Source organism: Camelus bactrianus, chromosome 2 (genome assembly GCF_048773025.1).
Source record: "Camelus bactrianus isolate YW-2024 breed Bactrian camel chromosome 2, ASM4877302v1, whole genome shotgun sequence".
In the NCBI taxonomy this organism is placed as follows: Eukaryota; Metazoa; Chordata; class Mammalia; order Artiodactyla; family Camelidae; genus Camelus; species Camelus bactrianus.
In genome coordinates, this window is record NC_133540.1 from 87,175,236 (window position 1) to 87,199,212 (window position 23,977).

A 23,977-nucleotide genomic window follows, 5' to 3' on the forward strand; every position below is an offset into this window, starting at 1 on the left:
GCACTATTTGCTATTTTTAAATGTTATATAAACAGTATACAACATTCTCTTTCTATAATTTAATCTTTCATTCAACATTATATTTTTAAGATTTATTATATTAATGTGCATGGCTCTGGTTCTTACATTTTATTTCCTATATGATATTTTAGCATATGCATACACCGTCATTTATATTCTCCTTCTTTCAGGTACTTATATTGCTTCTGATGTAAGAAATTTTCATATATTGCGAAATGGGGAAGTCATTACGGCTTATGTATTGATTTAAGTTAAACTTTATGCTAACTAGAATGGCCTGTCTTTTGGCCTATCAAACATGTATCGTACATCTGCTTTAACCATTAAAGAAAAGAACGCCTTTAACAATCAAAATGGAGCAACTGTGGTTCAGCCATTTAGGACGGAGCCAGGTGGCCACTGTGGATGTGGTTTTAGACATGTCCCTGTATCACTGAGAACTTAAACTTCCCGAACTGTATCAGACTCAAGGACACCACCAGCTGTTCTCAAAACAGTATCTGCTGGCAGCTGCCAGCTGCAGCCGCATGGTCTCAAGGTCGCCCCTTGTAACTATGCAACAATTTCAGATGCCAACCAATCCTGGCTTAACAAGCACCCTTACTTCTCGCCGGCTCCAATTATAATTTTTGATAAAAAAACTCATATAACTAACTGTAACTTTGAGGTTTTTTGCTTTTAGAAGCTTACCTCATCTTGCAGTCCAGCAAAACACAATTCGAGTGCTTACTGAATCTGTGTCTCCCAGGCTATAACCCTCAGTTGGGCTTAAATAAAACTCTTTTCCATTCCTATTGTAGATTGTTTACTGATTGTTTCCAAGGACACTTCCAGTTTTTCCAAACCACAATCAACGTTGCAATGACCATTTCTGTATAAGTCTCCTTCATATATACACAAAGTTCTTCAGGCCAGGGAACCTAGGTAGGAGGGAAGTGTGGAATCATGGGGTTTGCACACCTTTGGCTTTACTAAGCATTGCCAAGCGGCTCTTCAGAAGTGGTGATACCGGGGTAAGAATGAGTCTCCTCTGTGTCAAATTTTCAGTAAGTCCCCTCTTGCCCTCCTAGGTGTCCTTGTCTCATTCACTGCACTCAAGCAAATTTCCTCTGCCTTCAGTCCTGCCACAAATACTGACTGAGCAGAGCAGCTGCACCGCGGCACAAAGAGCAGGGATGCAGAGGGCAGTGAAAGAAGGGCTGTTTCTGGGGGGAGGGTAGAGCCCAGTGGCAGAGTGTGTGCTTAGCATGCATGAGGTCCTGGGTTGGATCCCCAGTAATTTAATCTTTTTTAAAAAGTGCTATTTCTGAGGAGGATGATACCACTTGGTGGCTGACTTAATGCAAGAGAGGAGCGAGGTTTATGGTGTTGCCAATGACTCTGGCAAGGCTGACTGGGCGGTGTTGCAATTGTGTGAGATATGAAAGTCCAGAAGAACAGCCGTTCTTGAGAATGCTGACTCTACAGCGTCAAAGGCAATGAAGTTACTTCTGACTGAGGAGAAGTTTCACAAACAGCCTTGCAGGAGCGAGCAGGAGAGGAAAGGGAGGCTGCGTGAGTCAGCCCCTCATTGGAGCAGTTTGAGGCTGAAGGGCGGGAGAAGGCGCAGTGGTGACGGGGAGTTGGGCATCAAGGTGCAGGGCAGGACCCTTCTTCCCACAGAAGGGACTGAATGACACTCGTCTGCAGAGAAGGAGCAGGCAGGAGAGAGGGAGAGATGCAGGGCAGGCACAAGATATATCATCAGTGGGAAGGTCAGAGCTCAGCAGACTTATCAACTCTGAAATGTGGACAACGGTGTGATTTCTTTATCTCTTATGTAGTGATTACCTGTTGACTGGAAGCAGACCAGATCAAATTTCATGCTTGACAGAGCATATTATAATAACTAAGAGCCAGCATTTAATATTTACCATGTGACAAGCTCTGGGTTAAGTATGTTACTAAAGTAACTCATTTATCTTTAAAACAATTTCCAAGGTAGGCAACTATTTCTATCTTTATTTTACAAATGAGGAAAGTGAGGCACAGAGTGGTTAAATAACTCTCCCAAGGTCACACAGCTGTAAGTGGTGAAGCTGGTATTCAAACCAACGCAGCCTGGCTCTGGAGTGAACCACCACACTACACTGTGCTGTCTCTCAATGAGCCAAGATCACTGATCACCGATTATGCATACACATCCTTATCAAATAAGTACAGCTACACGCATTCCTCGCAGCTTTAGTGGTCCTGCAGTCAAAGAACTAATTTTTCAAGTTCTTACCTGCAAAAGTCAGATGGGAAGACATAAAGGACTTCGTCTTTGGTGATTAATGGGTGAAAAGAATCTCCATCAGTTCCATTGATCATATTGCATTCGTCAGCTGTCCACCAGTCAAGTGACCTGTTGTTGGGAGCACAAGAAAGGGTCTAGATGATCACACTGGATTTCAGGCTTTTTATAATGGTCGGGACTTTTCAAGACTTAACTGGGCGCTGGCTATCCACAGAATCTTACTCACATGCGGACACATGGGGTGATATTGGTTGGGGATGGGATCAAGAGGGGAAAAGCAGGCCCCTGACCCCAAATCAATTCTGACAGAGGCAACAGCCAAAAATCTCTTTCCTTCCTCAAAAATAAGAGTATCTTACACAGAGGTTTAGGAATATCCATTTACTTAAAGCAGTGATCTAATTTGGCATTCACAATAGCCTTGTTGACAGACAAGCTCTAAACAGATATGTTCAGATAGATAATACTCATGACAGCATTAACTCCCCCATAAACAGCTCTCTATTACAAAATTAGCAGAGGACTTCTCTTGGGCCACAAGAAAGCTTAATATTGAATCGACTTTATACACACTAAAAGCACAGTTGAGATAGTGGGTTTTTAAAAATTAATTCCTTGAATAATGGTACAAAATGCAAAAGACAGGAAAGGATGGGTAATAAATAGTAATTCTTCCAACTTCTGGTCAAGGTGGCACTCTAAGTTCATGTACTGAGGGTCTCTTCCAAGTGAAAACATACAGCAGTGGTTGATAAAACACAAGAGAGATAACATTTAAAAGGTCTACACTCAAACAAAATCTCCCTAGACAATGAAAGGTGATAAAAGCCACGTGGTGAGTAGGGCTAAAGCTGCTGGTCCACCAGGCTGCAGGTCTGGAAGCCAGGAGACAGATCTGCAAGGCCAGTTCCTAGGTTAATGAGCTGCAGGCCTGAAATCAGGGTCTGGGGCCAGGGATCCTCTGCTCACTAAGAGAGGCAAAGAAAGCAAAGCCGAGTCACTGGCGGGCAGGAAGCCCCACACACAGCCTCACAACCTGAATCCGAGTCAAGCCGCCTGCTGACTCTTTGGCTAGGTCTGTGATGACCTCTGCGTAATTATGAGGTAGAGGCCCACCATGTGTCCTGTTTGGGGGGCTCCTGGGTGGGCTACATGGGGGCAACTGCAAAAGTGCTGCCCAGGGCAAGGTGAGAGGATGGATGGATGGATAGATAACAGACAGACTTCCCGACTGCAATAATTCTGCTAATCAACATTTGTCTTTTAAATGAAAGAAACTTGTGCTAAGAGACAGGCAACAAAATCAACAATGAGGAGATGAATTCACTTTAAAAGAAATTAAAATAACTGAACAATCTGGCTAATACTTTAAATAAATATGTTGTTTAGTATCCTCAAAGAGACAAATGAAAGAACACCATCCTTAGAAAAGAATGGTAAATTCTCAAAAAAAATAAAAAAGAAAGAATGAAGTAAGAGTAGAGAGATCTAAAGAATGAAAAAGAAATCTTGGGAATAAAAATAATTTCTGAAAGAAAAACTCAATATAGGGATAAACTCTAGACTGTACCTAACTAAAATTGTTACAAACTGAGAGTGAAATAGATATTTTTAAATATGCAAAATCTAAGACAGTTCACTACCCACAGATCCTTCCTGAAGGAACTAGTAATGCAAGGCTCCTCAACCTGTTAACACTTCGAGCCCGATAATTCTTTGTGGGGGGCTGTACACTACAGGACAGTTAGCAGCATCCCAAGTCTCCATCCAGTAGATGCCAGTAGCCCCCTCCAGTTGTGACAACCAAAGATGTGTCCAGACATCACCAAATGTCCTCTAGGGGGGTGGGGGGGGGCAAAACTGCCTCTATTTGAGAATCAACGTACTAAGGATCTTCAGCAAGAAGAAAACTAAACCCAAGGGGAAGATGTGAGAAGGCAAAATAATAATAAATATTTACTATAAAAATAATGAACTTTGTACTTATATTTGGCTTCCTAAGAAGGTGGAACAAGTGGCAGACAAGAATAACACAGAGGATGTGTGTGTGTGTTAAGAAATGGGTAAAGATATTGTCTTGTTTAAAAAAGGGAGATAATAGATAGCTTTCGATTCTGTTAGGAAAATACTATTAAATGTAAACTAAGGGTAGAATAGACATAAACCAGCTAAGGGTGAAAAAGAACGTAGAAATAAGTCTAAATATATCAAGTAATACATTATTATATCATAAATGTATCAGTAATTACAATACGTATATAAAAGGATTAAACTCTCCCATTAAAAGACTGGAAAGAAAATAACAAATTAGGTTTAAAACAAAATCCAGCTATATCCTGTTTACAAGTAAATTTCCCTCCCAGCCCAGTACCCAGTCATGTAGTTCCCTCTCCAAAGAAAAATTTAAATAAACTTTTCATTTAAAAACAATTTTAGCTTCACAGAAAAGTTATGAAATAATACTCCATACTAGTTTTTTGCCTGTATTCTGGGAAGCTTCGAAGTAAATTTAATGTTCAAGAATAGAATTCCTCTTACCATAGTCCCTGAAGAATCAGCTTCCTTTTCTCTCAAAGATTTTTAATTTCTATGACTTAAAAAAAAATCATTTTGCTTTATGTGTGGCTTTATTGCAAACTGCCTCAGTCCCTTTTTGGAAGTAGTTTGTAAGTCATAAATATTAAAATAAAATATTTTGAAATGCTATAATACTGAACTCAAATGTATTTCATCTTAAAAGAAAAATACATGAACAATGCAGAATCACTAAATTAAATTAAAAAGAGAGCCTCTTTCTTCCCCCCAAAACAAGGAATGATTGGAGAAGGATTTGTGCTGCAGCTGCGCGTCACTCAATGACGACTAAGTGGAAGAGTGAAATTCCCCACTGGCTTGTAAGTCACAACTGGATAAGCTAAATCTACAGATCATTCATATTTAACTCATGGAGTACCTTGCCCCAACCCTGATTTATAAAATAATTCTACATATTATATGTTACAGTATTTTACATGTTTATAGATATTTTTTAGTTTATCGATTTTTTTATCCAAAAAATGACGGTGCTAAAATTTTTCTGAAATAATGCAGAAGTGGATATTCAGTTTAAATAAAAATTAAAAAAATAATTACACCAATAAATCATTAGACTTACGTTTTCCCATTCCATTCCACAATCTTGGAAAAATTAAGGTAATTGTCCTCTCCGGTTAGAAAGACATAGTCTCCATCATTAGTCCCATTTTTCTAAAAATAAGTGAATACGGTCATTAAAGTAACTATGACAGTTACGTGTATTAACTTGCCTAGGCTTATGGTACCCAGTTGTCTGGTTAAACAATATTCTAGATGTTGCTGTATTTTGTAGATGTGATCAGCTTACTTTAAGCGAAGATTACTATGGAAAATGTGGGCTCATTCAATCAGCTGAAGGCTTTAAAAGCAAAACCTGAGGTTCCCTGGAGAAAAGGAACTCTCCTCAAGACTGTAACATAGAAATCTTGCCTGTGTTTCCAGCCAACTTGTCCTATGGGTTTCAGACTTGCCACCTGCCAGCCCCACAATCACATAAGCCAGTTTCTTAATACGAATCTCTTGATATAGATACACAGATCTCCATGGATTCTGCTTTTCTAGAGAACCCTAACTGATACAGTAACTAACACATTTAATCTTTATGAAACTGTCCTGATTGGGCCTAATGGCTACATGCAATTGAGCCAGAAATAGAGAACAGAGCGACTATTTTGCTAAATCCTATATTAACCATATTATTACTTTATGGTTTTAAAAACTATAAGTCCCATTAAATAATGGACAAAGGATCTGAAGAGACTTTTCTCCAAAGAAAATATACAAGTACATATACAAACAGCCAGTAAGTACATGAAAAGATGCTCAACACTATTAGTCATTAGAAAACGCAAATCAAAACCACAAGGAGGGCGAAGGGTATAGCTCAGTGGTAGAGCGCATGCTCAGCACCCAAGAGGTCCTGGGTTCAATCCCCAGTACTTTCTCCAAGCAAAAGTCAAGGAATAAACCTAACTACCTCTCCCTCATAAAACAAACAATACAAGTAAAACTCACAATGAGATACAACTTTATACCTACGAGGATGGCAATTAAAAAACAGGAAAATAACCAGCACTGATGAAGATATGGGGAAACCGGAGCCTTCTTACTTTGCTGGTAGGAATGTAAAATGTTGCAGCTGCTGTGGAAAATAGTTTGGCAGTTTCTCAAAAAGTTAAACATAGCATTGCCATATGACTCCAAAATTCCACCCCTATGTATATACCCAAGAGAATTCCACTCCAAGGTATGTATCCAATGTTCATACAAAAACTTGTGCACAAATGTTCATAGCAGCATTATTCACAATAGCCAAAAAGTAGAGACAACCCAAATATTCATCAACTGAACAATGGATAAACAAAGTGTATATCCATACAATGGAATATTACTAAGCCATGAAAAGGAATTAAGTGCTGACACATGCTATGACATGGATGAATCTTGTGATCAGTATGCCAAGTGAAAGAAGGCAGGCACAAAAGTCATATATTGTACAAGTTCATGTAAAATCCATTCCATTTATGTGGTTGTCCAGAATAGGCAAATCCACAGAGACAGAAAGTAGATTAGTGGTTACCAGGAGCTGGTGGGAGGGGGGAATGGAAGTGATTGCTAATAGGTTGTAGTTTTTGGGGAGGGAGAGGTGATGAAAATGTCCTGGAATTAGATAGCAGTGGTGGTTGCATAACCTTGCGAATATACTAAAAACCACTGAATTGTAAACCTTTAAATGGTGACTTTTAATGTTAAGTTAATTATATTTCAATAAAAAGATTTAAAAACATAAACCTAGGGCCAGGAACCCAAGTATACATGAGTAGCTGCACCAGAAGAAAGCAGTATTAATACAATCACATTTCCAATTAAAGGTTTTTCTTCTTGTATATTCTTTCGAAGTTACACTTCTTAAGGGCTCAGATAGACAATCCATATTCTTACAAATTCTTTACCTGAGGAAGGAGCTTTGATTTTGAGGAAATAGCATGGGTTACTCTGAAACATTTAAATGCTTAACCACTTGGCCTAGCTCACATCTGAGTTAAGTGGAAGACTTCAAGAAGCAAAATACTTTTTTTTTTTTTAGTAGTTTGGTCTGTTTCCTTTTAGTCATTTTTCTATAAAAAATTTGTTTACAGAACTAAGATATATATAATATAATATATAGTATATGCTATACACAATTTTTATACACATATACAATTGTGTATATACATATATACACATACACATATATATAGTTTCTTTACTTATGTGTGTAACATATTTCCAGTGTTAACAAAAGTTCTTTGTAGGCCTAATTTAATGAGTCTGTAATATTATGTGGAAATAATTTACTTAACCATTTTCTTATTATTGAATATTTACTTTTGAAATTTTTCCTACTATAAATAATGAATAAATATCTTTACGACTAAAAATCCTTCCTGTACTTTTAATTTCTAAATAGACCACTAAAAGTGAAATTACCAGATAAAAGAACATGAACATTTTTTAAACTTTTGATACATATTATCATATGCTCAAGGTCATCCAATGCAAGAAGCAAGATGAATTAGCTTACATTCCTCAAATGCCTTTCATTAAACACTGCTTATCGGATCAACAAAAAAAAGGGCTTCTTATCTCTTTTTGCTTTTCTGTACTCATTGAGGTGGCACTCGTTTTTTCATTCAGCCACTTGCCTTAAAAAACATTCATATACTCTGAATTCTCTTTTCAATTTTTTTGCCTACTTGGGTTCTTTTTTTTTGTCACTTCACATTATTTCACCAACTATATCAATATATCAAACGTGGTCCACATACGTAAGGGTCACGTTGTGTTTTCCATACAGGAAATTTTACGTGACTTTAAGACACGAGAGAGGACTTCTCTTTAAGTGCAGGAAAGCATGTGTGTTGCTTCTTGAAGTCCTCTGCTTAACTCAGATGTGGGTTAAGCTAAGTGGTAGGTATTTAAATACTTCAGAGTAACTCAAAAAGAGGTCTCCTCAGCTGTTACCAGCCCAAATGTCAGACTCTGAATGTGAAACTTTTGTTATTTGCAGACAAGTAGGAATAAATAGGTTTCGTGTTCTTGCAGTAGGGACATGGGTTGGAAATAAGGAATATATTACTGCAAGAGGTTGAGAAGTGTCCTGAGAATAAGACTACAACAGTCACACCAGTAGCATAAGACAAGCATAATCCATTCTCCCAGCAGGACGGGCTGCACTGGCTGACCCCTCAAAGATACTTCTCAGCCACTGTAACTATATACATCCGAGAACCACACTCACTGGGAGGTGCTTGAACTCTCTTATGCCAAGTAGAATAGAGGGCCCCTGAAATCAACAGGTACAGAAATGCCGACTGACTTTCCAACAAGCAAATAGCAGCATCTGATACTCAACCAGGTCCCTTTTTCCCGGGAGCTCTGTGACAACACACTGTCTGTATTACCTCATCCTAGTCACTCTCACATCCTGTCCCGCCCCATTAATTGTTTGGCTGTTTCATCATTAAAGTCTTTGAAGGAAAGTGTTTGATGGCATTAACTAAGGTTTTCTTTTTTCATCACAACGTGCAGTGGAGCAGGTGGAACAGGCACACACGGAATCAGAGGGGAATGTGGCAGAATGCCACTAGGATTAAGGAAAGATTGGAGGCACGGCTCAGGCAGGTGCAGAGCAGGTGATGCCAGTGAAGGCGCAAAACCCCACAGCCTGTCCCAGTTTGAGTGAATGACAGGATAAGTGTGAACTTCTGGGCTGTGGGCTATAGATAGGATTTGGCCAGAGCAGATGAAAAACCAAACCAAAAACACCTTTGCCTTTTGCCAACAACACTACAGAGAGTTTATTGGACTACAAAATGGAAACACATACCAGTCATTCACATTAATTCAGGGTCATTTTTTGAGCAATTTATGGAGGGGAAAACGAATAATGGTTCCTGGAATGTGTGTTACAATTTATAGTTTGCAAAGTACATTTGTGGACTCTCTCAGCCGGTCAAAACAACGTTTGAAGTGTGGATATTTTAAGTCTCAAGTGACAAATGAAAGTGAGGTTAGAAAAGTCACATAGCTATTAAATGAAAAAGTCAGAACACAAATCTAGGCCCTCTGATGCTAAGTCTTTGCACCTCTTGTGAAGATAATATTAAAAGTTGTTTACCATTTTATTTGATGGTTTCTAAGTTTTGTATATTCTTGAAGGTACAGGGGCAGTATTATCACCATTTGCCATTTAGGAACTGAAATGCTAAGAGCTTATGTGGTGAGGGTAAGATTCTTGAGTAGTTAGAGCCAGAGAATAACAACAAATATAAAGATGAGGAAACACATCACAATTCCATATCCTGCCCCGAATCTATCCTCACTTTCTGAGTTTAAGTTTGTCATTTACCGAACTACCAATTATTCATTTTACTCAAGTTTTTTTTTGTGGGGGGGTATAGTTTTTTTTAATTACTTTTAATTCATCTGATATTCAGGCAGCAATAACATATATTTTGAATAATTACCTGAATGCTGATATTTTTGGTTTCAAACCAAAGTAAATAAAATCAGGCAGGAATGATACAAAATTCCACTTATAAGAAATCATACATGAGCGATGCACAGAGTTTCAAATTATCCAGCTTCTTTCAGTATGAGATGTCTCAAATCTAACACTTAGCTCCCATCCATAATAGACTACCACATCCCTGTTTAGTTTCTTATTTGCCTCTGCCTGGCTGATCCATAGTCATCAAAATAAGACCTGGCATTGACCACTGAAATTTATGATACTTTGAAACACTGCACCCGAGTAATGACACAGCCAGTTTGTATTTTTTCATAGCTACACTCAATCAAAGTCAGTGCTGGTAGCATGTTGAAATTGTGGGAGAAGGTTTTCCCCCCTACTGAAATACTTTCTTATTTTTCACGTACTCTACCAGACGTCTAGAATTCCAGGCAATTTTGGTCTTTTCCTAGAAGAAACTCAAAGTGAAACTAAAATCTGGCTTGGGGTTCTCCCCCACCTCAGCTGAACAAAGAATCTCTGAAAAGAAAAATCAACTTACCCCATAGAACAGGCCAAAATAGGGAGAGATATCAGGTTTGAAAACGTTGATGAGGGATAAGATCTCATCTTTGTAGCCCCAGAGCAATTCATGGACCGTGCGCGTCACAAAGAGCTTCTGCTGATAGGCCTTCAACAAGGCTTCGATGACCTCGCGGAGGAGCGGGAGCCGGGCCCATTCCATGGCCGTCTGTGGAGCACAGGCAAATTCAGACAGCAGCGACCCCACCCCACTCTCCCACTGCCTCTTCAGCAAAGGGGGGATGCAAACTTAAATGCAAATACTGAGATCAAATAGCTGAAAAATCAGCCAGTGAGCTCGTTTCTGGCTGTGTGTGAAAAATAAGACTCTTCAGATATTGTTCTTTCTCAGTATTACATTTTGTAAGCGTGACCTTAGCATCCTCACTTGCAACTCGTTTTCCTGACACTGCTGAAGGGAAAAACTATTGCAAATACCTTGGCATCTTTCGCCACAAGGTGGCGGAATCTTCCCCCTGATCAGGGCCAGAGGCTGGGCCCTCAGAAACTGCTCCACTAGGCAGCTGGGCAGGGCCAGATCTGGGATCTAATATTTTCTAGGTCTTGGGTCCACTGTAAGTGCCCTGCTGCATATGTAGTGGTCACCTAGGAGTTAGAGTGGTGGCCTCAGAGGGGACTGGTGCAGATGAGTAGAAGTTTTCTGGGTCTCGTGTATTTTTATTAGCTGGAAATGCCATTATAAACAGAGTTCAGTGAAATCATGCTAGGCTGTAATCAACAGCCCAGTCAGTCTCTGCTATTTGGAAAGGAGGAAGAAATTCAATATGTAGTTTGAGAATTAAAAAAAACCCAAGATAGAAAGCTAAATTAAGAAGTGGGAGATAAACTCCATTGCTAGTGTTTCTGAATCAAAACAAGGGGCAAATATTTTTTAAATTATCAGCCACCCTCCAAAATCCTAGAGACAAAATTATTTGCTCAAGTGCTAATCCTGAACACATAGGAAGAAACTGTGAAAAAAACTCTAAAATTTGTGTTTTGTCATCATCTGAAAAGACCACATTGAAAGACTTCAAGAAAAGTTAAAGATGAACTTTAAAGAAGGGGAGGGGAAATAATACATATATAATTTTAATATATATTTTTATATAACTTAACAGTGTCTAAAAGTAAAACTATAATGGCCTTATCTTTTTCCTTTCTTCTAATAATGAGACTTAACGTGCCTACTTACCAATGCAGGAATATTTAATGTTCTAAGTAAGTCAATTTTAGGGTCTCCAACAGACTTGGCTCGTTCAAAAACATAGGCCTTGTTGCTAACAGCAGATATTGTTGTTCCATTATCTCCAAATTGAATATCTGCTTTGTTCCTGAGTTCCCTAAAAGAAAAGGATTTTTTTTTTTTTGAAAATAGGCACCATTTTACTAAGTAATACTTTTCCTTTTTTAGCATCAAAGTTATTTTCAGTATAACACTCCCAATATAACCCTTATGCAGAGAGACTGCAGATACTAACCCCTTAAATCCTGGAGATTTAAGCCATAATGCAGGAAGGAAATAAGCCCTTAGAGTCAAAAAACTGTCGTTTGTAAAATTGGAAGTTCAAAATTTGCAGCAACTGACTACTATATATAAAAGAGATAAAGAAGTTTACATTGTATAGCACAGGGAACAACATACAATATCTGTAGTAACATATGATGAAAATGAATATAGTATGTATGTCTCATTTAAAAACACAGGTATGTATGATTGAAACATTATGCTGTACACCAGAAATTGACACAGCATTGTAAACTGACTCTACTTCAATTGAAAAAAAAAACAAACACTGTTGTTTGCATTCTTTCCCCCATAATTTGGGAAATGCAATGGTCAAGAGTCACCTTGACCAGGGAATCAAAACAAATGAATTCTCTCTTGGGCTACGGTTTGGTCCTGAAATATTTTCAAATGTTTCAGTTCATAGATTCAGTTTGAATTCAGTGTGTTTACCAATGTCTTTTTTTTTTTTTCAAATGTGAATTCAGTTGAAAATTCATTTAACAAAATGAATGCCCAAGACCTAGTAGTAAATTAGAGGAGTTCACTCTTTTTTCTTTTAATCTTTTATTGGAGGATAGTTGGTTTACAATGTTGTGTTAGTTTCTGGCATACAGCAAAGTGATTCAGTTTTACATATATATATTCTTTTTCATATTCTTTTGCATTATGGTTTATTATAGGATACTGAAATATAGTTCCCTGTGCTATACAGTAGGACCTTGTTGTTTATCTATTTGACCTATAGTAGTTTGTATCTGCTAATCCCAAACTCCTAATTTGTCTCTCCCCCCTCTCTGTCCCCTTTGGTAATCATAAGTTTGTTTTCTATGTCTGTGAGTCTCTTTCTGTTTTGCAGGTAAGTCCAATTGTATATTTTTTAGGTTCCACATGTAAGTAATATCATATGATATTTGTCTTTCTCTGTCTGACTTATATGATCATCTCTAAGTCCATCCATGTTGCTGCAAATGGCATTATTTCATTCTTTTTTATGGCTGAGTAGAATTGTGTTATATATACCACAACTTCTTTGTCCAGTCATCTGTTGATGGACATTTAGGTTGCTTCCATGTCTTGGCTATTGTCAACAGTGCTGCTGTGAACACTCACTCCTGTTTTTGATATCCAGTTCAACCTGGTTCAGTGCCCCTAATGAGGTATTAGCAAAACTGGCAGGAAGTGCCTGGAGCTGGGGCTGGGACTAGGGTGAGGGAAGTGAGGCATTTGCCTTGGGTGTAAAATGTAAGAGATGCCTAAACACTGAGTAATTAAAATAAGTAATATTTTAATGCAATTTTTAAGAAATCAAAATTAATGCAAAAAATTCATGATGAACAGAATATCAAAATTTTATACAAAAACATTTTGGTTTTTTTGTTCATCGAACACCTCACACCAGCCCTGACCCTGCCTGGTCCATAGCAGATGGTCACTAAATTCCCATGTCTATTCCTTCTCTCCCTCTCCTGTTACCTGTTCTTCCTGTTCCATCTAGGGCTGTGCTGTCTCACCTGGCAGCCCTGTGTGTACAGAAACCTTGAACTGCGGCTAGTCAGAATTGAGATGTGTTGTGAGGGTAAAATACACACCAGATTTCAAAAACAGTATCAAAAAAAAGTAAATATCTTCTTATCTTTTTATATCAATTACACGTTGAAATGATACTATTTTATTTTATTTTTAATTGAAGTATAGTTGATGTACAATATATAAGTTACAGGGGTAAAATATAGCGATTCACAATTTTTAAAGGTCATACTCCATTTATAGTTATTATAAAATGTTGGCTATATTCCCCATGTTGTACAATATGTCCTTGTAGCTTATTTTATATTTAATAGTTCATACCTCTTACCCCCCTACCCCTATATTGCCTCTCCCCACTTCCCTCTCCCCACTGGTAACCACTAGTTTGTTCTGTGTATCTATGAGCCTGCTACTTTCTTAGTTTGTTGTATTTTTTAAATTCCACATATAAGAGATATCATATAGTATTTGCCTTTCTCTCTCTGACTTATTTCACTTAGAACAATGCCCTCCAAATCCATCTATGTTGCTGCAAATGGCAAAATGTCCTTTTTTATGGCTTAGTATTCCATTGTTTATACACACACACACACACACACACACACACACACACACACACCATATATATCTTTTTTATCTATTTAAATATGCTACCATTTTTAGATAGAATGAGTAAAATAAAAATATATTAATAAAACTAATTGCACCTTTTTAAAAAAAACTTTTTTAAATGTGGCTACTAGAAAAATCTGAAATGACATGTGATTCACATTATGTTTCCATTAGACAACACTAATCTAGAGTTTACAATTCTGACACAGGTACGAAGGCATCAGGTGATGGGACTACCCACCACCTCCTCTGAAGGCCAACCACAGCCACAAGTGGCATTTCTCACCCCCGAACACCTGTGGAGCCTGCTGTCTGTACCACGTCTCTGGCACTCAGTTATAAACTGCTTAGTGACATTCTTTAGACTATGAGGGAATTATCCTGAAGCCTCAGGGAGATTGCAAGCAAGCTTAAGAAATGTGCATGCCTCTTAAATCTTTTCTAGATTTTAAAATGAAAACACACTAGCAAACAAACAAATGCATATCTATAGATGTATAAAAGCAGGTGGTTCTTCTCTAGTGCTAAGCACCAAGCTTATGCACAGGAATATAAATATCTGACACTTTACAGCTCTCCAAAGAGGTTAACTACACTAGGTCCTTTGATTTCATTTAATCCTCACAACAAGCCTGTGGCACAGACAGAGCGAGTATTTTCACCCCAGTCTTACAGATGGGGACACAGGCCAGTGGAAGAGTCAGAACTTAAGCCCAAGTCTCCTAACTCTTGCTTAGAACTCTCTCCTCTGTATCATATGGTCTTTCCTAATTTCAAAACAAGAAAGAAGAATTGTCTAATAGGCATTTAATAGATGTTAGTAGGATGAAACCAATGAATGCCTCTAACAAATGCTTAATCTAATTATAAGAGAGAAAAAAATCCATGCCCTTCCAGTTCACGAGGAACATGGACAAAATCTGACAAAGTGTGTCGTGTCAAAACCCTTGTGCGGTTTGCAGTTTGGGACGTTTGCAGTGGCCATTTGGTTGTTGGACACTCTCCCCTTTCTGCTGGTCAGGAGCCTCACTTCCTTTCCTCTCCTGCACCGGGCAGTGGTGTGGGACGCAGTTCCTTTCCCTCAGACCCTGAATTCTGAGCACAGAACCTCAAGATGGAAAACACAGTAGACAGAAGCTTCCTTCCAGGACACACAGACGAGGAGCCGTGGGCTCCTGCGACTTGCATCCATAAAGCTGCCCCAGCCCCGGCCCCTTTCTTCCAAGCACTCTTTGGCATCTGTAACCCACTTTATAGCCTTCTAATACACACTCTTTTTACTTAAATCAGCCAGAGGTAGTTTCTCTTGCTTGCAACCAAAAATCCCTCATAGAGAAATCATAACCCATGAGAAAACAGAGATCCAGCTAAAGGAAACAGCCCAGGACTAACTAGGAAGGCTCACAACTAGGTTTAGAATCTTGGTCACCTGACTTCATGTCCTAGGTTTTTCTTGAGTCTACACCTACGGGAATGTAAAGGGCTTTGTTAGAAGCTGAAGGAGAGGAAGAAATTTTTAAGGCAAATCCCTGCCTCAGCCAAGCCTGGTGCCTGCAGAGAGGGGTGTCCCGCCCCCGACTCTAGTTCCAGAGCCTCCCAGCAGTGACCAGGACAGACTTTTCCAGGTCGAGCTGTGTATAATCAGGACCGAGGACCTTGGCCCAGCTGACCACCAAGGAACTAGAAGAAGCGCCCCCAGCATGAACACCAGTTTGCACTCAGAGAAAGTCAGGCCAGGCAGCCAAGAGGTAAGGTTCAACATAGGTCCAGAAACCAGGGATCAATGCAGCCAAGAGTTCTAGCTCATGACAAAAATCAATGACCTTACCAATGCTTTTTCTTTTTTTTAAGTGAGCCTTAGGTCATACACCTAGAAACCTGTATAATTCCAAATCTAGAGCCATTTATGTCTATGCATGTTTACTGACTCTGAAGATGACTTTTTAAATATTTTCTTTATCGCTTACCCTGTAAGAACCTGATGCTTTAAAGGGAAATTGAGCATGGAGGCTCCAGTTGCTTTCAGCCTTGTATGTTGCCTTGGTTTCAAAATAAACTTCAACAGGTCAAAGCCAAGTGTTCCCAAACCACAAAAATATTTAATTCCCTTGACAGACACGAAGGGTCCACGGCAGGTCACTTGCAGCTTAACCACGTGACTTCCCCCAAGCCACCAGCCGCCCTCAGGCATGACCGACACACAGCATTTGCTGAGCAATCTAATTGAAGGAGATCAGTGTCACCGGACTGTTAGGAGTGGCTCCAGCTCTGCAGAGGCCAGGAAAACCAAAAGGAAGGATGGCGAGGGACCTCTGTCTCAAAGCAAAATGTGACAGTCAGAGGAAGCCCCAAATGCTTCCCCTTCCAAGCACTCCTGTCCCTCTGGCAATGACCCTAGGGAGGCTACAGCAAAAGGAGAAGACGTTTTAGTAATAAAACCAACAAGTCTAGTTACACATATCTCCCCGACCGCTAATCAACAGTAGTCAACTAGAAGCGGGGCGCTTTCCTGGTGAACAGCAGACTGAGAGCAAGAAGTGATGGATTACTGCTCTGTGGTATTGGAGAAGACGAAGGAAGCTTCGAGAAATAGAAACCGAATGCAAAAACAAAAAGGCAAAGCAAAATTGTAGGCCTTGACAATTAATTAAGGAACCATACTTGAAGGTGCCTGGTATTGTCCCTGGTACTTAGTAGATGCTAATAAGTCCTCCTGATGTCAAAGGGCCCAGGTCATCAGAGGCTCAGGCTACTGTTTACTATTTGTTAATCACAATGATGGCCATAGTCACTAAGAAAAGGTTGAGTTATACCCCATGAACTATTTAATCTGGCAGGGAAATACATATTGATTTTAGAGATATTTCATTTTAGACCTTTTTTTTTTAAAGAATTCTTACTTTTTAAAACAAAAAAGAATTTTTAAACTTCTGAACATTTAGAAAAAAAAAAATCTCACCATCACAGAAGGCAAACAATACACCCAAGATAAGGAAACCAAAAGAAATCATTTTAATCAGCTGGAAAACTAACATCTCTGCAATATCGAATTCCTCAGAGGTGCTGGATAAATTTGATACATTCAATACCACCATATAATCCTATCTTCCAAGTCATCTCTGTTCTCTTTTCACCCAGCACTCTCTGTTGAGGATTCCTGTAAGAACTGATGGAGCACAGTGGGTAGAGTGTGGGTTGAGATCTGACAGCCAGGCTTTGCATTCAACCCTGGCTTCATCATTAGTAGCTTCTGTGCCCCAGTTTCCTCATCTGTAAAACAGAGATAATAGTGTTCCCTTCCTTGTAGGGTTGCTGTAAGAATTAAACCCACATAAGCTTGTCATCCAGTTAGAAAATTACCTGGCACATACTAAGTGCTTTAGGAAACAGCAGCTGCTAATATCATGCGAAAGGGGGCTTGTGCTAAGTTCTCCATATGGCGAGGTGCTAAGACCTGGTCCCTGTCCTCAAAGAATACATGGCAGAGCACAGCAAGCTGCCATTTAAATGGCAGCCTCACACACAGAAAGAGCTCTGAATCTGGCTCCACATTGCTAAGTGTCAACTGAAAAAAATAAACAATCTAAAAGTTGAGAATATGTTTTATTCTGTGGATATTTCTGAGGACTTAAGCCCGAGAGACCGCCTCTCAGATAGCTCTAAAGGAATGCTCTGAAGAGGTGAGGGAGGAGCCAGAATACACAGGAGTTTTGACAACAAAGATCAGGTAGTCAGAACATCAAAAGATTACTGTTAATTAAAGAAAATCAGGTATCTCAAGTTAAGGAATCTAGCATTTTTCTATGTATGGGAAAGTACAAGGCTCTGGGCTCACTGAAATCATTCCTTTCATATGCACCTAGCTATCTAGGGCCAGTATCCTGTTCTTTCCCATCCTGAGTTTCCTCGGTGCACTGCTGGGGGTGGTAGCAGAGGACAGGCTGCCTGCTTGTCTCCATCCTGAGTTCCCTCCAGCTCACTGTTGGGGGTGGGGTGGCGGTGGGGGCAGTGGTAGCAGCTGATGACTTGATAGCCACAGCATCCTTTGTTTACTGAAATGGCATGCAGTATTTTTCATTCACATAGTGGGAGGGAAGGCAGCTAGAGTGGGCATCACTGGGCAGGAGCACACTTGGTTCTGGAAGGAGTAAGCTTCCCAGGGGTGGGAGAGTGGAGGGGCTTCCAGGCAGGCAGAGAGAGAGCCAGGCAGGCAGCAGCACACGACAGCACAGGATGTGTTTCCTAAGTAGAGAGTGAGAAAACTGTTTGGACAGAAGATGGCTCATGGCAGAGGTGGTTTAGAAAGAGCAGCCTGCAGCTCAGGGCAAGACTGTGCTGAACAGACAAGCCAATGGAGAAGTGAAGTCACAGGGTGCATGAGACAAGAGGACCAGGAAGAGAGGGCAGAGCGAGGGAAGAGGGCCAAAGGCGGGGGTCTGAGCACACCTGCCTTTAACTTTCCATCACCACTGCCTTGTCAACTAGGTGAAAGACGGAAAACTGACAGCCCAAAGGAGGACTCTGAGAAAAAGCACAGGGGAAGCATGGCCCACGTTTGTTGGGGGTGTGCAAGAAACAACTTCACTCCTGAAGCTGGAAATGGTCCCCTGTCCTCAAAGCAGGACCCTGACCCCACTGGCCCTCACAGGCGAGTCACCCAGGATCACCATGTGCATTTAAAACCCACCGGGTCACCACTTTCTTGCACAGGGCAAGAAGGTGATCTTTTTCTATTTTTTTTTTTTACTTCTGATTTTTTTAAAAACTAATATTATCTAAAGCTGTTTTTATTTTGAGAAAAAAGGTCATGTCAGAAAGACTGATTCAGGTTCAGGGAAAAAGATAAGCATTCTCTTACAATAATGGTAAAAATAACTACTGCATTTAAAATTTTTCTATCTTCTTTTTGGTTAAAAAAAAAAAATGATACCACTTGGCTCAGAGTTGAGTAAAGGCCCAAAGGGATAATGGGACAGGATTTTAAAGTTTAAACAAAGTTCCTACCTTGGCTAAATTGCAAGGAGACAATCAGATCTATAAAAAATTAAACGTAAAAACAAATTGAACTACAAGAAAATAGACTTGGATATCAAACCTTTGAAGGAAGTAGGACTTTTTAAGCTCAGAAATGATAGAAAAATTCATAAAAGAATGGATTTGATTATATATAAATTTTAAAAATTAAAAAGACAAACAATAGAGAAACAGGTGCCACAACTGTGGCAAAGGGTTAACCTCATTAATATATAAAAAAGTTTACCAAGTGGCATGAACACACCAGAACCCAGATGGGCAAATTGGCAAAGGATAAAAGCTAAGAATGTGGAAACACAATCTGTCAGCAAACATGAGGAGAACACTCAGTCCACATGGTGATCAAAGGAAGGAACAAGAACTGACCTGCACGTCCAGGAAGGGGGTGGTTAAGGAAAGTGTAGTAATGTAGTCCCTCTATCTATTGAATATTATCGTCACAAACATGTATTTGTAGAAAGACCAGACATACACGGGAAAATACCTATGATGTAACACTAAGTGACTAGAATACACATGTATGTACATGCACCAGTATATCCAGGATAACCGTGTAAAAGTAAAACTCACCCACGGAAAGGTGGCTGCGAAGATACCCACTAAAATATTAGTGCCACAGAGAAAAAAATGTGACAATGAACATATGTATGTTCATGTATAACAAAAATTGTGCTCTACACTGGGATTTGACACAACATTGTAAAATGATTATAAATCAATAAAAAATGTTAAAAAAAAAATTAGCGCTGGTTGCCTTTGAGACAGTGAAACCATGGAAAGTAGCAGTACTTCTTCTTAGTTTACTGCACTTTCAACTTGACCTTTGCTGCTTACATATATTATTTTATAATATAAAATAAAGTTTACACTTTTAAAGGTAATGCTATATATGATACTGTAAATCCTGATTATTTTATAATCCAGTATTACTTAATGGTCAGTGAATAATAAAGAAAACACTTATGAGGTATTTATCCCTCACATCTTTTTCCTTACCATCAAAGCAGTAAAATGACCCTATATTAACAGTCCAAACAGCAAAGCTAAGAAACTCAAAGAGGAGATATTTAATGGGATGTTGTAAATTTAACAAATGTGTCTTAGTAACATGAAAGTCAGCTGACAGAGCCCTTGGACAAATTAATTTTTAAAAAATTCTTGACACGTTAAATAGTAGGCAAAACAGAAAAAGAAACCTGATGAAATGAAAAATCTCAAAAAGGCTGCAGAAGCCACTGGATACACAATTTTAGGCAAATACGTCACTAGGCAACAGGTTCATGAGGCAAATTAGCTTTGTGTCAACAGACCTGTTCCAGGACTGCTCAATCCACAGCTTTATAGGAATGTAACTGATGCGCTGCATTCCTTAAACCAGACGGACTGGTTTTTACCTACATGTGGAACTGCCATCATCTTTTCCCAAAAACATTAACATTCTGAACTTACCAATATGTGACAGTTTTGTGTGTCAAATCAATCAGACCCTGTACAGCCCAGCGTGGCCTCCCCCAGCTCAGACGCTCCCAGTCTCAGACCCGTCCACATGGACCAGTGAGGGGCCGCATGTCCTCCCCTTCTCTGCACACAATCAACAGTGTCAGTGGACTCAGTTGGGAGGGAACTCACAGGACTATCGAATGCTGGGGCAGAGCTACTGGAGTGTTCTGTCTTTCCTGTGTAGCTAAACAACAGCATAATCAAGTCACAAGTGACAAAGATCAAACGACTACGAAAGGCGCACTAGAGGGGCTGTAGGTCTCCCTAAACAGCCAAGTTTTTCTACAAATCCCAGCTCACAATCCACTCAACCCTGTTAGGAACACTCTACAGTTTGCACTGCACATGTGAGTGTCCCTACCTAAACAAAGTCATTCATTCTCAGGACCCTATTCCCCTTTCTTGACCCTCTCCTTGGCTCCTGGGTTTCCCTGATTGAGTCCTGGGGTTCCAGGTGAGCTACTTGTGTCCTGTGGATTTAAACAGCTTCTCCTTTTGTGTCCTGTGCAGGTAAACCATGGCTAAGGATGTCTCATTCACTTATTCTATAAATATTCACTGGACACTGGATATTCAGAGATGAAAGGATTTGGTTCTTTCATTTCACTTTGTCCCATACTGGAGAGAGTATGTTCAAAGTCAGGGAAAATCTCAGGAAGAGCCGAGAGAGGTGGTGAGAAGTTCATTCTTTTTTTTTTTTTTTCCAATCAAATATTCTTTATCATTTTTCTACAGTTGTTCGAAGAAAGCAAGAAACTGATTTTCTGTTAATCATGATTATATGTCCCCTTATGAACTCATACTTCAGTTATCCTCAACTCTTTCCTTCAAGTTTCCAAAAACAAAACTGCACTCCTATAACACAGTGAGTCTTGTACAATTTACTATGGAAATTTCTAGGGCTGCACATTCCACTGGAAATAATCCCTAAGAAGGGCAGGTTGCTTCTCCCAAATGTCTCTCCAGGCCACCAACTGCTGGGTCTCCTCTTAGTTTCTTCCTCGGGCACTCTATTATCCTAATTTTACAGGTAGCAAAACAAAGAATCATAATAAAGTGGCAGAACTGAAGTGGCAGTAGATTAGGACCTGAGGAGTTCATTCTTGGCTGAGGAACAGCACGCATACTGACAGGGTAGGGTGTTTGGGGCCATGCAAATACTTGGAGTTCGGTTAGAACTGTGCTGTCCAATATAGTAGCCACTAGGCACATGTGGCTATTACACACTTGAAAAATGGTTAGTCTGAAATTCAGCGTGCTATAAATGTGAAATACACATGGATTTCAAAGACTTCATAAGAAAAAGACTGTAGAGTGTCTCATTAATAATTCTGAATATTGATTACATGTTGAAATTATACTATTTTAAATTGTATTGGGGTAAATAAAATATTAAAACTAATTTCTCCTGTTTCTTTTTGCTCTTTTTTAATGTGACTCCTAGAAAACTCTAAATTGCACATGTGGCTTATGTAAAGAAAAAAAATATTGCCTGCAATTCCAGTTCTACAAGGATCAAGCCATAAGCCCCTGACAGTGCGCTTGAGGGGAAATTCATGGAGAAAAACGGGTAGCATTCTGTGCTCAGGATACCAGCCCCTAGATAGCTAAGGCTCAAATCTAAGGAAATATTTCAGTGACCTCAGATTCTTGCATCTTCCCATACATAGAAAAGCACTAATATCATCAACTTGAAATGTCTGTCCTTTGTGATTAGCAGTAGTCTTACGGTGTTCAACTAGGTGTTTTTTTTTCCCAAGCAAAAAAAGTTCATATATATCCTGGCTCCTCTCTTAACTCTCTGGGACAGTGTCTCAGAGCTATCTGAGACACTGTCTCCTGGCTATAGTCCTCAGTAAGACACTGAATAAACTCAACTCACAGCTCTTTATGTTGTGCCTTTTTTTTTTTTTAAGTCAGCAGTTCTGGCAACCACAAAAGGACCCAGAGCAGACGTTTCTCCTTTGCCTGAATTCTACAAGGATCCAGAGCCTTGGCACGAGCAGGGCCCCTTGTGTCAGTCTGCCTCCTCAGTGAGTGCAGACAAATTTAAGTGAGTCTCTCCTGGTACTGGATCTCCCACTCTTGGCTGAAGATTCTGTTTATTCAGAGGTTGTTAAACTCCTTGCTATGTGCTGTAGGTTATCCTCAAGCTTAGGTTCAAGAGGAGGTGCCTATATTTGTTCAGTTGAAAGACACTGAGGTTACTCCCAGTTGAGAAACACTGGGATGATTTTGCTAAGCTGAAAGGTACTAAGGCGACTTGGATTGTGTGACTAGGTAGGAGACTAACCAGATGTCTTTTCTTAGTTGGGCTACCTTAACAGACTCTGTGGGGATAGAAGTGGAGATATCACATGAGAGCTCTGCTCTGAGGAAGAGGGACAAGGCTACTCCCAGGTGTTTACGGCTTTCTCAGGCAACTGAAAATTTTATGGGAGTGTTGGAAGCAGAGTCCTCATACCTCACTATGGTCCCATAGGGAAATTCACTCATTAATTAAAACCTTGCTCATTTGGGGACCATGTATGACAATCGGCCACTCGTTGATCCCAACACCCATGGTGGTTTTAGACTGACAGAGGGAGATACCAAGACACGTGAAAGAGTGGAAATGACTCTAGGGAAATGACCTAGAGGAGCTAAGCTCACAGGCAGCACATTGGCCTATCACACCATTTCATTAGTAAATGTTATCCCTGACAAATTCAACTTTAAAATGGGAAAGAGTTTCTCAGAGAAAAGAGGGACATCAGAAAAGCCAATCACCAACTAACAACTAAAATCCAGCCAGGTTTAGGTATGTACAGAATTTATACTTGCAAGTAATTACCTAATTGAAATCTTGCCCTAAAAACAGCCAGGATGGGGCTCTTTCTGACATTCCAAAACTAGTTTTTGCATACCGAGTTAGCAAAAGCCAGCTTGATAAAACATCTTTACATCTTACAAAAACAAAAGCCTTCCTAGGAGGAACTTGTATTTCTTTCCCTATGCCTTTAAGATATAAATGTTCTATGTGATCTTCTTAGGCATTTTGTCCTGTGTTTTGAGAACGCAGTCTCTGTCATGAGTAAGGTACACATACAGTGTAGATGCGATAGCCAGTCAAGTAGACTGGGATTATGAACAGTCTTTTTGTCTGACTGTGCCAGCTCTCAGGAAAATTTGCATAAGGGGTGCTAGCCCATAAGGGGCCTTTTTCTTCTTAATCTTCATTTCATCCACCCATACAACAAAGGCCTTTACTATCTTAGATTATTTTTGGGAGTAAACTTTCTGGATCTTGTGAAGGCTGCATCCTTTGCACTCTCCTGTTGGGGGTGCCTGTGGCATCTTCCTGGTT

General features: G+C 39.6%; 1 protein-coding gene across 1 annotated transcript in view; it reads right to left on the reverse strand.

The window, feature by feature from the left end:
• SCARB2 (scavenger receptor class B member 2) overlaps positions 1-23,977 on the reverse strand; it is a 67,344-nt gene that overhangs the window by 13,917 nt on the left and 29,450 nt on the right. The window contains exons 3-6 of the mRNA XM_010969304.3: positions 11,644-11,791; positions 10,429-10,617; positions 5,454-5,545; positions 2,288-2,407 (exon numbers count right to left, since the gene is read on the reverse strand). Of these exons, the coding sequence (XP_010967606.1) occupies positions 2,288-2,407; positions 5,454-5,545; positions 10,429-10,617; positions 11,644-11,791 (549 nt within the window). The remainder of the gene's footprint in view (positions 1-2,287; positions 2,408-5,453; positions 5,546-10,428; positions 10,618-11,643; positions 11,792-23,977) is intronic.